Consider the following 17,102-nt stretch of genomic DNA (forward strand, 5'->3'; position numbering starts at 1 on the left):
TGGGCCACGGTTAATGAGCTCGCTGGATCTGGTACCACCACTATGGGCCACGGTTAATGAGCTCGCTGGATCTGGTACCACCACTATGGGCCACGGTTAATGAGCTCGCTGGATCTGGTACCACCACTATGGGCCACGGCTACTGAGCTCGCTGGATCTTGGACCACCACTATGGGCCACGGCTACTGAGCTCGCTGGATCTGGTACCACCACTATGGGCCACGGCTACTGAGCTCGCTGGATCTTGGACCACCACTATGGGCCACGGCTACTGAGCTCGCTGGATCTGGTACCACCACTATGGGCCACGGCTACTGAGCTCGCTGGATCTTGGACCACCACTATGGGCCACGGCTACTGAGCTCGCTGGATCTGGTACCACCACTATGGGCCACGGCTACTGAGCTCGCTGGATCTGGTACCACCACTATGGGCCACGGCTACTGAGCTCGCTGGATCTTGGACCACCACTATGGGCCACGGCTACTGAGCTCGCTGGATCTGGTACCACCACTATGGGCCACGGTTAATGAGCTCGCTGGATCTGGTACCACCACTATGGGCCACGGTTAATGAGCTCGCTGGATCTGGTACCACCACTATGGGCCACGGTTAATGAGCTCGCTGGATCTGGTACCACCACTATGGGCCACGGCTACTGAGCTCGCTGGATCTTGGACCACCACTATGGGCCACGGCTACTGAGCTCGCTGGATCTGGTACCACCACTATGGGCCACGGCTACTGAGCTCGCTGGATCTTGGACCACCACTATGGGCCACGGCTACTGAGCTCGCTGGATCTGGTACCACCACTATGGGCCACGGCTACTGAGCTCGCTGGATCTTGGACCACCACTATGGGCCACGGCTACTGAGCTCGCTGGATCTGGTACCACCACTATGGGCCACGGCTACTGAGCTCGCTGGATCTGGTACCACCACTATGGGCCACGGCTACTGAGCTCGCTGGATCTTGGACCACCACTATGGGCCACGGTTACTGAGCTCGCTGGATCTGGTACCACCACTATGGGCCACGGCTACTGAGCTCGCTGGATCTGGTACCACCACTATGGGCCACGGCTACTGAGCTCGCTGGATCTTGGACCACCACTATGGGCCACGGCTACTGAGCTCGCTGGATCTGGTACTACCACTATGGGCCACGGCTACTGAGCTCGCTGGATCCCGACCCCGGCTGCACTTACTCTGGCTGAGCGTCACGGTGGTGGCGGCCTCCATGGGCTCCTGCAGGGCTCCTAGGTCTGACGAGCACTCGCCGCTGGATGGCAGGCTGATGATGGTGGCCTCGCCCAGGAGGTTGCAGATGCGCTGCTGCATGGGGGTGAGGATGACCGGCGCTGCTGCTGCATCCCCGTCCATGGCGGCGCGCACCAGGGACACCTTCCTCCTCACCTCGGTCTTCAGGTCCGACCACTTCTTCTTGACCTCTGCGGCTTGCCGCTGGCAGGTGCTCACCGCGTTGACGCGCCGCAGGATGTCCTGCCAGGCACTGCTCTTGGCCAGCAGAGGCACGCCGGCGTTAAAGTGGTTGATGAGCACGTGCTTCTGCCGCTCAAGCTCCTCCACAATGATCTCCACCTCCCGCTCAGAGAAGTTCATCTTCCGCTTCTTCGCAGGACCACTCATGGCCAAGAGATGGGGTCTCCTGGGGAAGAGAGAAGGCCAAGAATTAGAGGGACCCCCAAGCCTGGCGCTGCACACAAGAACAAAGAGGGGGAGATATATGGAAGAGTGAGACAGAGGAGGACAACAGATGGGGGACCGCAGGGGTGAGACAGAGGTACCCCCAAACCTGGTACTATTCACAAGAACACAGAGAGGGATATATATGGAAGAGTGAGACAGAGGAGGCCAAGAGAGGAAGGACGCCTGTGGAGAGAAGGCCAAATATTACAGCGGGAACCCAAACCTGGCACTATTCACAGGGACGGAGAGAGGGATATATGGAAGACTGGGGAAGAGTCGGGTATAAAAGGGGTATGAGAGGGGTACTCCTGAAGAGAGAGAAGGCTGAAGGTGACAGAGGGACCCCCAAACCTGGCACTACTCACAGGGGCGCAGAGAGGGATATATGGAAGACTGGGGAAGAGGCGGGTATAAGAGGGGTATGAGAGGGGTGCTCCTGAAGAGAGAAGTCCAAAGGTGACAGAGGGACCCCCAAACCTGGTAATACTCACAGGGAGGCAGAGAGGGATATATGGAAGACTGTAGAAGAGGCGGGTATAAGAGGGGTGCTCCTGAAGAGAGAGAAGGCCGAAGGTGACAGAGGGACCCCTAAACAAGACACTGCTCTCAGGGAAGAGAGGGAGAGAGAGTGTGGTATTTGAAGACGGAAGTAGCATGCACAAGGATTACTCGTGCAAGGACAGCTGTCTCGCGGAGTCGTCTTTAAACTAACCGGGAGCAGTGCAGCCCCCTTTAGAGTGCATGGGACCACGCTGTGAGAGAATGATAGCTAGAAGGTAAGGTCCCTGCTGCAGGGATGAATGTTCACTGTCAGACACTAGTACTTATATGGGATGTGACCTATGAGGCCTAAAAAACGGGGAGGATTAATACAATACACAAAATCCGTAAATAACCCCACTGGCCATAAATCAAGACTTATTAAAAACACTCCACATAACACGCACATAAATCCTGTGTTAAGGATAAATCCAGTATTATTTAAGAAATACTTTTTATAATATCACTTATGTGCACACAAAAAACGTATCTTTCCAAACAAACAAAAGGATGCAAGGGAACCATTTAATTCAGGATTGCTTAAAAGGAGCGCCTTCCACTCTGGGAGTATAAAGTCCTGCGGGCTCTGTTTCTACAGGGGGGAGCTGGACTGTTAATTAATTAATTAATTAATTGCAAGTTTATATAGCGCTAGGATCGACTCCCGGAGGAGTATCTCCGCGCTTCGACCGCTGCGAAACCCTTCCTGGCTTCCCTGAGGGATGGTCCCTTAATGGGTATCTCCAGGGTGAGACCAGGCATCCCCGGCGGTCTGGTGGGGCCATTAGTGCAGATGAGGCAAGCTTATGCCCAGAGTTGCCGAGTGTGATCGCTGATCAGAGTGGGCACCGAGGCGAGAGAATTATCGAGTCCGCTGACCCTGGTCCAGAAACCTGCCGCGTCGGGAATCGAACCCTGGTCCCGGGCTGTCCTCTGCTCTCGGGTCTGCCGCCTCTAACCAGTGAGCCACACTACTGCACTGTTTAGGGGTGGAGACTCCCCCCCCTCCCCCCTGTGGTCAGAACCCTTGATCCCTTTAAAGCAGTTCCCTAAACTCCTGCATCCCCCCTCCACCCCCCTCCCCCCCCCCAAGACCTCTTGTCCGGCTTGGGCAAGGACTTTAACCCTATCAATAGCTTTACTACGGCGGTGAGTATCATTATCATTAAATCTTTATTCAGTTGGCGACAACAACCTTAATATACAATAAATATTTCGTAAAAGCATACGTATAAAATACATATACATTGGGCACGAAGGAAAAAACTAAATACAGTAAAAACAGAATAACTTGCATTTGTAATGCAATAGGTCTCGCATTTACGCGAGTTTAGGCTATTGGCATTGTAAATGACAATGCCTTTTATTTATGTTTTAAAAAGCATAACAACCAACCATTGGCATAGCCAATAGGTCTCGCCTTTGGGACCTTATAAGTGTTTAGCCATGCAACACTTGATGTTGTTGCACCAAGGATATTGTGCCGGATAACTAAATACTTATAAGGTCCCAAAGGCGACACTTATTGGCTATGCCAATGCTTGTTATGGTAATTTTAGCACTCCATAAGGGTTCATATGCTTGCAGGCCGTCTCTCTTCCATCCTTCCTCCCACTGTACAGTAGCCAATGTATCTGTATGGCTTTAAAAAGAGGATAAGGGTTGCTATGATCTAGTGATTTACAATGTAATAGTAAAAGTTCTTCAATAACATACCTTTGCGATGCAGTGCCTGGAGTGTAAATACCCCCAATGTATTGGGGGTCGATGCACTGACATGCAACGATTCCTACACAGTTACTCTCTTGATACAAAACTCCCTCCCCACACACCCAATACCTCTCTATGCAAAGATACGACCCACACGCCATCTACATACACAATAGCTTTCTACAAACTGATTCAAATCAGCCGTAACTACACACACACACACGTTCTTCCCACATGCACAATTGTTCGTTACACACTCACACCCTATTCCGTACACCCTTCCCTCAAACACACTCCACACACACACACACACACTGCCTTCTTCGGACATATATCTCAAGCACACAAACCTACTGCCACATGCATCAACAGAAGGAATTGTGATTCCTAAATAGAGATTTTTAAGGAATCGCTATTTAGGAATTGCAAAAGCCTATGCATGTAGGAATCGCTATAGAAATAGCGATTCCTGCACATTCCTTAATTGCTACTCGCAAATTCCTAGTCGCAATTAAGGAATGCTGTCCCATTCATTCCTATGGGCGTCCAGTCCCATAGGAATAAATTGCTCATGCAATTTCAAGGGTACAAGGGTGTCAAAATTACAGCCTGTTGTACCCATGAAATTGATCTGTGCACATATGTTGCACAGACACATGCCCTAAGGGCATGTGTGTGCGCGCAACATGAAACTCTGAATAGTGCACAAAAGTGCATTATTCAAAGTTTTTGCAAATTACCATGAAGTTCAACTTCATGGTAATTTGCTACTCCCATTAGCGAAATCGCTAATTTTTTTACTTTCATGCATTGCATTTAAGGAATCTCAATTTGGGATTCCTTACATGCGATCGCAATTTAAGGAATCACAATTTAGAGATTCCTTAAATGCGATTTTTGCATTTGGGATGATGCATCCCAAATGCAAAAATACCAGTCGCAAAGGGGCAGATTCTGAGAATCTGCCCGTTTGCGACCGGTTTTACTTTGATGCATGTGCTGTTAGTCCCTGTACCCACACATGCTCCTTCTACACAAACACCACAGTCCCTCCTAAACACACACACCTTAAAGAGGGACAGTCAGATAGAGACCTCAGTGTACCCCCAGGCCAGATCCCATCTACTCCCCCCACCCACCCTTCAGCCATCCATGGTCCACCTTCATCGGCTCAGCACCCCTCTCTCTCCATGTTCGCATCATAACTCATTGCCGTCATATAGTGTAATGGCCTGCTGGGGCAAATTATGCAATCAGGAAATACTTTACACCAATTAGGATCTACTCTGTTTATTGACCCTTATGTGCTAAATAGTAACAGATACCTCGCAGCCGTCTCTGATAAAGAAGAAGACCAACATGATGTTATACGTGCAATGGTACAAATGTTTATTTCGGACACCAGTGTCTCAAAAAGCAGAGATTTTAGTTCTAACGATCTGTTGTTTGCGGAATTGAGCGAAAACTCTGAAAGATGAACTGGACAAAAGAGCCACAAATGAAAAAAGTGAAAATCAGTGAGATTCAAATTAGAGGTCCCCCGTGGAATGAGTAACTTGTTATCCACAATGATTCACTGCTCAGTTCACGCGTGTCAACGGAAATTCTTTGTGCAACCACTAACAATGCAGCAAAACAGAAATGCATCTTTCACTTTATAAATGCCCTACTTAAGTACAAATAGAACAAGCGCATGCGCCTCGTGCTGAAAGTAAAAAAAAAACACGTTTGACGAGGAGAGGAGGAGGCAGCAAGGGGAGGGGAGACAGGAGGGGGCCTGCGCCTGTTTCCCTTGCGGGAGCAAGCAGGAAGCATCTGTTAATTAGAAACAGATGTTTTCAAAGTTGACTCCTGCAAGGGAATCGCCAAACGTGCACGCGTTGCCATTGAAAGCAATTCAACGCATGAACGTTCTTGGCAGTGAAAGGAAATCGATTACTAAAGATCTCCTCCTAAGCAGCGCATGTGTGCTACGTAGGCGAGACCTAAAAAGGCATTGTCATTTAGAATGCTGATAGCTCAAACTTGCATAATTGTGAGACCTATTGCATTGCAAATGCTTGTTGACATAAGTAACCCAGATGGGTGTCATGTATCGTAGCGGTTAAAAGCCACTCAAATGTATATATTTTGGTTGCATTTATTTAACGCTTACTGTCCTTGGCGAAGCGTTGATGCGCTTTAGATGGATTGATATTTTGTGAGTTTGGCAAGTGGATTATTTCTAGTTATAGAAGCGCAATGCCTTCCCTTACCGTTCCACAGTGGCCCCGCAGCTGGTATACAACTTTCACTCCGTCACACCTCCAAGCCCAAGTTTCCAAGAATCCCTCTCTCATTCTCCCCTTTACCTGCTACAGTGAAAGGACCGGATCCGTATGTGGCTCCAATTTCTCCGATCACCGAAGAGCATCCTCAGGGCAGAGCAGGCCATCGCTCGGGTAACTTGCGGTCTCCTCCTCCAGTTGCTCATTGGCTCTCACAGTCAGTCGCTGGCTTCTTCACTCACTGACCCGCTCCCCGAAGACTTCCTAAACTCTTGGCAGCCGCACAGGTTACCCAGATACATAAAGTGGCACCTAGCGCCCCGCACCTAGTCTTCAAAAGAACCCACACGCCTTCATCAGCTCTTAGCAGGGAGTATCTGCAAAGTTCAAGCTTCAAGGGGAATCCACCAGAAAAGGAGTCGGCTACTGTGTGGGACACATTTAGAGTGCAAAGGAAAAGCTTGGCCTGCTGCGAGCGAGCGCCTTCTTCCGGCATGTACTCAACATAAAAGGAGGAGACCTGTCTGCAGATTATGGGGCCCGCTGACTGAGGCGGGACAGAGCGTCTGCGAAAAAAAGGGCGGGAAATGAAGTTTCTTTTTCTATCTCACTGATGAAGGAGCCTGATACAACGGGATTATCAGAAGTAATATGCACACGGTTGCACACACACTGCCTGACAGATGGCACGGTTAGAAGACGTCCGTCAGAGACAGACGCTACTACAACCAGAGAAAACAAGCAATAACCAGCAAGTGACGACGAGTCCAGTCCTGGTGGGAAGGGCCCAAGGGAGGCAGGGAGGGAGCGAGCAAGAAGGAAAGCAAAAGCTGTTCACATATGCACTTTTCCTGTCCCCTTTCCGCCTAAAAAGGGACACCTAATACATTAATATAACACTCAATCAGGTCTTGAGCGCCTAGATGCTAGGACAGCTCGAAAAAAACGAATCACAACAAATACAACATGTTCATTGAGAAGCAACTGTAAATACATAAGAGCTGTACAACATTCAGACTCTTCAATAATGATATCAAAAACTGATTTCTGGGCCAACTATAATAAATGACAGAACATAGCAACGTGTAGGGTGCCCTGCGGAGACCGATTGTCGCAGCCGCAGGGCTTCCTGCAGCCAGAGTCCACCCAGGAGGTGATGGAACTGACTGAACTGAAATCTGGTCAAGAGAAACCTATCTCTCCTGTCAGATACCTGGACTAAGCAATGTTCCATGCCCTGGACATCCTTTAGGAGCATGTGTTGCCTCACCAAGGGTTTCATTAGTTCAACCTCTTCTCCGATTAATGATGCCCATTCCTTGTAAATTGCGGGACGACATGAAGTATGGAGTGAGTACAGATCCGCTCTCCCTAGCGCAGAGAAGGCGGCCTTGACATCAGCTAACCAGGGATTCAGTTCATGCCATCGAGGGACAAACATTCTCAGAGGATCAGGCTATGGAGCTTTTGATCCTCCCGGGCCAAAAGTTTTAACCAGCAGAGCAGAGGACTAAGAGCGACTAGATCGGCTAAATACTGAATTTCGAGATCCAGATTAAGTGAAACAGCTGGAAGACGTTGCAGAACCCGGGCAAGTCGTCGTAGGAAACTATTTTCTGCTGCTTGCATTATACCAGTCTTCGAATAACCCCAAATCTCACTACCATACTGGGTCTGGAACACACATTTCGTGAGGTCAATCTTGAACAGGACTCGTGGAGACCAGTAACCCAACCTTTGCGCAAAGACAGCCACTGCCACGATAGTCTTAACCAGCTCAGCTCTCCTTCCCTTAATCCGAGGCTGCCAGCTGTTGATAGCATCAACAGCACCCCTCAGTAGGGAAAGCGGAGACTTTACCCAGAGTATGGTGCCCCACCTTGAAAGTCGGGGAACTAGTGGCCCACGGACTCACTATCATAACATGGGATTTAGTAAAATTCACAACCAGGTCCAAGCTGTCCCTAAAGGCAACAAATGTGTCCAACGAGCTGCAGCCTTCTAGCTGCATCCTCTGCATAGAACAATACTGGGAGCAACCTCAGCCCTACCAGGGGCCATCAGCCTGAACCAAAAGAAGGGCTTGCTCAAGTCCATTGACGTGTAGGGTAAACAAGAACGGTGCAAGGATGCACCCCTGCCAAACCCCCCTGCTGGCCAGAAAAGACCCAGTGAAAGCAGCACCGTGCAAAAAACGCTCGGAGGCGTAAGTGTCAGAATGAAGGTCCGCCAACAAAAGCACTATGTTTGCCTCCACCCCAAACCCTAGCAGCAAGGCCCACAATTTTGCACGACTGACCATGTCAAATGAGGACGTACGGTCCATGAATGACAGATGAAGGTATTCAGGTTGGGCTTCAGTATATTTTTAATAATTAAATGAAGATTCAATCATTGGTCAGATGCAGACCTCCCTGGCCTGAAGCCATATTGGATGTCTGTCAGGATATTATTAGCATCCAACCATGTATGACCCTCCCAAGGCCCTTCACTGCCGCATCAATCGATGAGATGGGGTCATAGCATTGAGGGTTATCTTTGTCAGCTTTCTTGAACACGGGCACTATTGTTGTCGGTGAACATGAGGACGGACGCCTCGCGGCACTGCTGTCAAGAGGGGGCCCCATAACTCATCATTCATCCAGAACAAGTCTGGGAGGATCCCCGGGACCTGGGGCCTTGGTCCATGTTAGCGGATCTATGCCCTTGATGACTTTATCCAGGGTAAAAACATGGGATTAGGATTGCTAAATGGGCTATGAATGGATGCGAGTACATGTGTATTTCCAAGTACACATTTGGCTTCAGTTCCTCATAAGTACTCTTAGGTTTGTTGGGAAACCTTGGTGTTTTGGACTCTTTAACCACAGTCTGTCTCCATAGATTGAGGCCAGCTCCAGCGCCATACACATCAGTACAAGGGCTTGCACCCCATAGGCCGCCCCAGTGTGCCCTCTCCGTCCACTCCCCATACCGCTGCAAGTCTCAAGGGGGCACCGGTCCATGCGCACGGCCGGTGATCTGAAAGACCACCCAAAGTGGCCAATGTGAGGTCAATCATGGCAGCTTGACCATCGAGCTTTACACCACAGCTGTCTGGGACCATCTCCCAATGGAAGCAATCAATCCCCCCAGCTTTGACTCTGAGAGAAGCAATCAGGAGCGCCCAGTGGGCACTGAGGCGTAAAGGAGCTGTGGGTTTCGAGCATGGTGTCATCGGAGGACAAGGGTACGTATGTATGAAACCTTCTTGGAGTCTGACCCTAGCTACAAGCGACCGAGCCCTGTGCAAGTGGCAGGAGGAAAGTGTCCTCTACCCACCCGAGTAGAAGAACACATTCCAGTGTACGCGAGGTTGGGCAGACTCTTACAAAAAAGGGCACCCTTCTATTTCTTGCACTGGTGAACGTCTAACGTCTCACCTATCATGGTCAGTCAGAGCCAGGAGTCTCGGCACCAGATTGGACCATTCAGGAGTAGGAAGAAGCAGACTCTACCTGACATGTGTCAGAGTGGACACTTTACTCCCCCACTCCACCTCAGGAGATTCCACGCCACTAACTTTTAGCCATGCTGAACAGCAGCCACACCATAAACATGGCAAAAATACATTCCCAAAGCAAATAGCTCTTGTACAGGTGAGACCTATTGACTTTGCCAATGCTTGTTAACAATATCTGCTTCACCCGGACCTCTGGGCCGACCTAATCCCGTCTTCTCTTCACAGGTAAGTCCCTTACAGCCTCCTGTAATTCCACATCCAGACATATTGATCGTTCACTAGGAGACCTATGAGCTTCATATGTTTCACCAAACCGTGTAATGACCGATGCGGCTCAAAATGACATGAAAAGAGCTTTTCCTCCAGTTCAGCGCCCTCGCTCAGGCATTGCTTGATCTTCCTTCTGAATCGAGCTGTGTTCTCGACGCTCTGAATTTGGCCAATTCACTCATCACCTTCTCTGGCTGGAAACAATGCCGGCACAATGGTCATTCTCAGTCCTACTGGACAATCCATTGACTGTGCATGGACTTTAACCGAGGGACCCGTGGGCTCAGACCATCCTGCGCCCGTGGCCCTTCCAAGCAATTACTGCCTCACATTAATTCACCATTGTGTGTCATTTGATGATTGCAACAAAAAATTATGTTTCAAATGGACCAAAGGTCAGATGTACTAAGGCTTGTTCCATTCATAAAGGGTCCGATTCATAAATACGGGCTGTTTACAATCATAACAAGCATTGGAAATGCAATGGGTCTCGGATTTATTTGAGTTAGAGCTAATGGCATTGTAAATGGCAATGCCTTTTAGCCATGTGTATGGAGTGTGTGCATGTGGTGTGTAGTGGAATTATGTGGGTTGGATTGGAATTGTAGCAATGGCGGCAAGCTGCGGTTTAGATGAATATGTTTAAAAGTAAAGTGTGCCATACTGCGATTGCTACAATAGGTAATTGTGGATGCGTTAACAATTGACGCGTGCACTGATGACTGGTGGTGTGCGTGCCTGGTGGAAGCGTGCACTGACGGCTGGTGGTGTGTGTGCCTGTAGAAATTGTGCACTGATGACTGGTCACTCTGCACTCGCTCGGCAGTCACACTCTGCAGTCACACTCACACTCTGCAGTCACACTCACACTCACACTCTGAGCTCACACACTGTGCTCGCTCTCACTCTGCGCTCTCACTCTGCGCTCTCACTCTGCGCTCTCACACCCCACTACGGGCTCTCTAACAAGGGAACTTAGATTTGAAGATGATAGCTAACCCCCCTCCCCTCGTTGCCCTGTTCACGGTCAAAATACTGTATTCAGGAGGCAAAGCTAATCCAGGCACCGTGTCCTCAGTTAACCAGGACTCAGTAATAACAAGCATTTGCAATGCAATAGGTCTCGCATTATTTAAGTTTGAGCTATTAGCATTGTAAATGGCAATGTTTTTAGCTATGTGCTATTGTTATTTTATTTTCATAAAAAGGTACATATAAAATATGTGTTGCACAAAAGTTATTTATGCAGTATTTAAATTTTGTTTGCATAAAAAAGTACAAAGCCATCAGCAGTGCTCATAGACCAGCTGCGACTGGTTCTGCCCCCACCCTGCACCTACAGACAAAAGAGAAAGGTGTATAAAAGAGGGGCTGTGACCCCATGAAAATGTTCTTGTTTGCTGCTTGAATCTGCCAGGGGCGTGCTGCTGCTTGGGCCCAGGGGAAGGCTTGCCTCCCCTGGGCTCTGCCCAGCCCCTGGACTCCTGAAGGACTTTCCCTGGACTTTTGGGTCAACTAGCGCTGGGGAGCGCTTTCTCTGGACCCTCTAGACCCCCCTAGTGCTGGGGAGCACTTGACTCTGCCATAGCGCATGGAAAGCGCTTTTATCTCCCCTCTAGCGCTAGGAGCGCTGTAATTGCTTTTCATAGCGCTGTGGTCACCCTTCTAGCGCTGGGAGCGCTTTAATTGCGGCTAGCGCCTGGGGCGCTTTCGGTTAGTGGCCGGTGCCCACCCGGCATTTGCCCCGTGGATTTGCCGATTTGGGCGCGGCTGCCCACGCCGCCTACGTGCCTTTTTGTTATTTAATTAGAGGCCGGTGCCCACCCGGCATTGCCCCGCTGGAGTGCCACCTCGTGCCACTTATTTAAAAAGGAAAGCCGGTGCCCATCCGGCATTTGCAGCTGTCTATCGCCGGGCCGCCGCTCTGCCTACCGCGACCCGGAAGTGCTTTGGCTGGCCGGCCAATGGCAGCGCGGCCGTCCCAAGTCCCGCCCGCCGCTGCCGACCTCAGGAGAGAGAAGCCGAGTGATGGCTGCCCGGGGCCCCCATGAGGTGGAGAGAGCCCAGGGGCAGCCAGCAAAGTGTAGCCCCTGTGTTGCGAGGCGCCCCCGCAGTGGAGGGAAGTCCGGCTGAGAAGAGCCACCGAGCAGAGGAGACGCGCTACTCCCTTAGAGCAGCCGAGGGAGCATCCAAAAGAACCCGGTGAGTGGCAGACAAGGGAGAGGGGCGTCGGGACACATTGTCGGTGTCCGCCCCTCCCCCGTAGCGCGACCTCGCGCTTGTGATTATTCGAGCCTGAGAAGGGCTCCAGGGGCATTCACAGTGATCTGAGAGCCTGCGAGGAGCTTGACACCCAGTGCTGATTTAAAGCCCACCAGGGCAAAGGGGGCATTCCTTTGTGCATTTTCGAGTCCCCAGGAGGGGGACTCCAACATTTCGTGTTTGTGAGAATGCCCATTGTTAAACGGTCAGTGAAAACAAACACGCTCTGCTCTAAGACAGGAAACGAAAGTGAAGGCAGAAAGAAACATGATACATTGTAAAAGAAACTGAAGGAAAAAGCGCGTGCACGCAGCTGAATCCAGCCGAGGAAAAGCTTGTGACAGTTTCTTGTCCTTCATTCCCCCGTGTCAGCTAGCTATAAGTCTCCAACCTGGACGCATCCTTCGGATGCGATTTCCAGGCGAGACCTAAAAAGCACATCAGGAGCCTCATCTTCAACAAGATCATAGATATCCATATAATGTTTCACCATGGAGCGGGCGATGAGTAGGAGACATTTTAAGGTGGGTTTTACAGGAACCGACGATGCGGGGGAAGCATCAAAGCTGCAGTAGCGGCAACAAAACGGCCCCTCCATACCCTCTCCCAAGCAAAGGCAGCACGGATTGGACTGTGCACGGAGGGACAGCAAACATTCCCTGGAATAAGCCAGCACTCCTCTTACCGGACCATCAGGGGGTCTAGCGTCTGGCGGCGTCTAGGCGCAGATGGGCTTGCCTTAGGCGCGCTCACTCTCACTCTGCACTCACACTCACTCTGCACTCACACTCAAACTCACTCTGCACTCACACTCACTCTGCACTCACACTCACTCTCAACTTATTCTGCACTCACACTCTGCACTCACACTCACTCTGCACTCACACTCACTCTGCACTCACACTCACTCTGCACTCACACTCACTCTGCACTCACACTCACTCTGCACTCACACTCACACTCACTCTGCAGCGGAGAGCGAGGTCTCTAAGCCTTTCATCTCATCAGCCAGTCTGAGCTCTTCAAGCTCGTGCAGCCGTTCAAGGTGATTGTGTCGGCCGATAAGAGAGTAAAGTTACTCGTGTGTGAACATGAGGTTAATAATGCAAGATTATTGTGGAAACGTGTTCAAAGGTTCTACTGTGCACTCCAAGGGGTATCATAAACCAGAACTAATATGCAGGTTGTGCTTGCCCCTGCCAGCCTAACCCACAGGCGCATCAATAAATGCCACAGAAAGGCAAGAAGACAAGTTCGCCCGGCCTTTCATTAGCGATTCTAACATTACACTGATAGTCCAGACATAAGGCAGCACCAGTGTATACGACAAATCATGGGCAGGCTGGACCACACTGCCCGAACAATTTAAAGTGTCTGCATATAAACACCAGCACTGACAGTCTATGGACAAGTAGGTGGTTGTTTCCGAACTGTGCCAACAGCCAAAGCTCACCTCATTTAACAGATGATCAGCTTCTGAATGTACCAGCTTTGTGCGAGAGGATGCTAAACTGCTTCCTGGCATTAACTGATTTTGGACACCTCTACCTGCATTTGCCCAACACCAGCATGTGTCTGCTTTTCCATGCCCTGGGCAACTTCAAGACATTGATTCCCAGTTAGAGAGTGGGAGCCAAACCCCACCCATGCCTCTGCTGGTCACCATGCAGTGTTTGTAAATAGCCATAACATGAGATTAGGAAACCCTTTTCCCCAAAGTTGGGTCTCACTGGAAGAGAAGCCATTAAACTGCTGAAGAGCGCCAAGTCTCCATCAAAACAGGTACGCTCCTCTGATGTATGAACTGTAACAATTCCATTTTTTTAGTTACTCTGTGTACTTGGATAAGAGCCTGGAGAGCATTCTGCAGATCCCAGACGAGAGGTCCAGTCATGCGAGACATGCAGTGACCTCATTCAGACAGGGGCGTCCGCAGGGGCAGTGCTTGATTTAGCGCAGTGGTGATATGCAGGAGTTTGGGTGTCCGCAGGGGCAATGCTTGATTTCGCACAGTGGTGATATGCAGGAGTTTGGATGTCCGCAGGGGCAGTGCTTGATTTAGCGCAGTGGTGATGTGCAGGAGTTTGGGTGTCCGCAGGGGCAGTGCTTGATCTAGCGCAGTGGTGATATGCAGGAGTTTGGATGTCCGCAGGGGCAGTGCTTGATCTAGCGCAGTGGTGATATGCAGGAGTTTGGATGTCCGCAGGGGCAGTGCTTGATTTAGCGCAGTGGTGATAAGCAGGAGTTTGGATGTCCGCAGGACAGTGCTTGATTTAGCGCAGTGGTGATATGCAGGAGTTTGGATGTCCGCAGGGGCAGTGCTTGATTTAGCGCAGTGGTGATATGCAGGAGTTTGGGTGTCCGCAGGGGCAGTGCTTGATTTAGCGCAGTGGTGATATGCAGGAGTTTGGATGTCCGCAGGGGCAGTGCTTGATTTAGCGCAGTGGCGATATGCAGGAGTTTGGATGTCCGCAGGACAGTGCTTGATTTAGCGCAGTGGTGATATGCAGGAGTTTGGATGTACGCAGGGGCAGTGCTTGATTTAGCGCAGTGGTGATTTGCAGGAGTTTGGCTGTCCGCAGGGATAGTGCTTGATTTAGCGCAGTGGTGATTTGCAGGAGTTTGGATATCCGCAGGGGCAGTGCTTGATTCAGCGCAGTGGTGATATGCAGGAGTTTGGATGTCCACAGGGGTAGTGCTTGATTTAGCGCAGTGGTGATATGCAGGAGTTTGGCTGTCCGCAGGGATAGTGCTTGATTTAGCGCAGTGGTGATATGCAGGAGTTTGGATGTCCCCAGGGGCAGTGCTTGATTTAGCGCAGTGGTGATATGCAGGAGTTTGGATGTCCGCAGGGGCAGTGCTTGATTCAGCGCAGTGGTGATATGCAGGAGTTTGGATGTCCGCAGGACAGTGCTTGATTTAGCGCAGTGGTGATATGCAGGAGTTTGGATGTCCGCAGGGGCAGTGCTTGATTTAGCGCAGTGGTGATATGCAGGAGTTTGGATGTCCGCAGGGGCAGTGCTTGATTTATTGCAGTGGTGATATGCAGGAGTTTGGATGTCCGCAGGGGCAGTGCTTGATTTAGCGCAGTGGTGATATGCAGGAGTTTGGGTGTCTGCAGGGGCAGTGCTTGATTTAGTGCAGTGGTGATATGCAGGAGTTTGGATGTCCGCAGGGGCAGTGCTTGATTTAGCGCAGTGGTGATATGCAGGAGTTTGGATGTCCGCAGGGGCAGTGCTTGATTTATTGCAGTGGTGATATGCAGGAGTTTGGATGTCCGCAGGGGCAGTGCTTGATTTAGCGCAGTGGTGATATGCAGGAGTTTGGGTGTCTGCAGGGGCAGTGCTTGATTTAGCGCAGTGGTGATTTGCAGGAGTTTGGATGTCTGCAGGGGCAGTGCTTGATTCAGCGCAGTGGTGATATGCAGGAGTTTGGATGTCCGCAGGGGCAGTGCTTGATTTAGCGCAGTGGTGATATGCAGGAGTTTGGATGTCCGCAGGGGCAGTGCTCGATTTAGCGCAGTGGTGATATGCAGGAGTTTGGATGTCCGCAGGGGCAGTGCTTGATTTAGCGCAGTGGTGATTTGCAGGAGTTTGGATGTCCGCAGGGGCAGTGCTTGATTTAGCGCAGTGGTGATATGCAGGAGTTTGGCTGTCCGCAGGGGCAGTGCTTGATTTAGCGCAGTGGTGATATGCAGGAGTTTGGATGTCCGCAGGGGCAGTGCTTGATTTAGCGCAGTGGTGATATGCAGGAGTTTGGCTGTCCGCAGGGGTAGTGCTTGATTTAGCGCAGTGGTGATATGCAGGAGTTTGGATGTCCGCAGGGGCAGTGCTTGATTTAGCGCAGTGGTGATATGCAGGAGTTTGGATGTCCGCAGGGGCAGTGCTTGATTTAGCGCAGTGGTGATATGCAGGAGTTTGGATGTCCGCAGGGGCAGTGCTTGATTCAGCGCAGTGGTGGTATGCAGGAGTTTGGATGTCCGCAGGGGCAGTGCTTGATTTAGCGCAATGGTGATATGCAGGAGTTTGGGTGTCCACAGGGGCAGTGCTTGATTTAGCGCAGTGGTGATATGCAGGAGTTTGGATGTCCGCAGGGGCCAGTGCTTGATTTAGCGCAGTGGTGATATGCAGGAGTTTGGATGTCCGCAGGGGCAGTGCTTGATTTAGATCAGTGGTGATATGCAGGAGTTCGGGTGTCCCCAGTGGCCCGTTTCTGTTTTAGTGCAGTGTCAGGGGGTCCCATGCTCAGCCCCGGCAGGGCTAACTGATTGTCAGTCTCCTCAACAGGCGGATTACTACGGGCCCTTTAAGGATAGCCTTTGTGTTCGTGACGGAGGCTTCGCATCTGGACCACCTGACTTTTCGGGCCTATCAGGAGTGGCCTCTCACCATATGAGGAGAGACCCGGAAGACTCCGTGTCTCCGTCGTGGGAGGAAGAAGTGAGACGCCAGGAGTACCACGCGACCGGGAAGGCGGAAAGCACCGTGGAGACGGAGTCCTTGGACGTGGACGACACCAGGAGCAGAGAAGGTGCCGGACCGGTAACCGAGGAGGAGCGGACGGAGGCAGCTGTAAAGCCAGGAGGCCAACGACACCGCGTTTCGCCCAGCCACGCGAAGGAGGACGCGTGGCTCTCCCAGGTGCGTGCTCGTTTGGGTTCTTTGTTGAACTTTAAGAAGGGAGGGACCGGATAGGGGACCGTGCAAGCACCGGGGCACCTCGTTTAGCAAAGCCGTGCATAACTCACTGAATGTGGTGGTGGTTCTTGCTTTATCCCTCACACCCTCCCTATTCCGAGAGTTTCTAGTAAACGGAACAAACCACTAAAAGCCACGTTCT

At 50.9% G+C, this 17,102-nt stretch overlaps 1 protein-coding gene across 3 annotated transcripts in view; it reads right to left on the reverse strand.

Moving 5' to 3' along the window:
* NAIF1 (nuclear apoptosis inducing factor 1) overlaps positions 1-17,102 on the reverse strand; it is a 187,891-nt gene that overhangs the window by 42,435 nt on the left and 128,354 nt on the right. For all 3 annotated transcript variants that reach the window (XM_086924951.1, XM_086924953.1, XM_086924952.1), the window contains exon 2: positions 1,211-1,671. In XM_086924951.1, coding sequence (XP_086781077.1) covers positions 1,211-1,652 — 442 coding nt within the window. In that variant the 5' untranslated portion in view covers positions 1,653-1,671. The remainder of the gene's footprint in view (positions 1-1,210; positions 1,672-17,102) is intronic.

The sequence above is a fragment of the Lissotriton vulgaris genome, chromosome 5 (genome assembly GCF_964263255.1).
Source record: "Lissotriton vulgaris chromosome 5, aLisVul1.2, whole genome shotgun sequence".
In the NCBI taxonomy this organism is placed as follows: Eukaryota; Metazoa; Chordata; class Amphibia; order Caudata; family Salamandridae; genus Lissotriton; species Lissotriton vulgaris.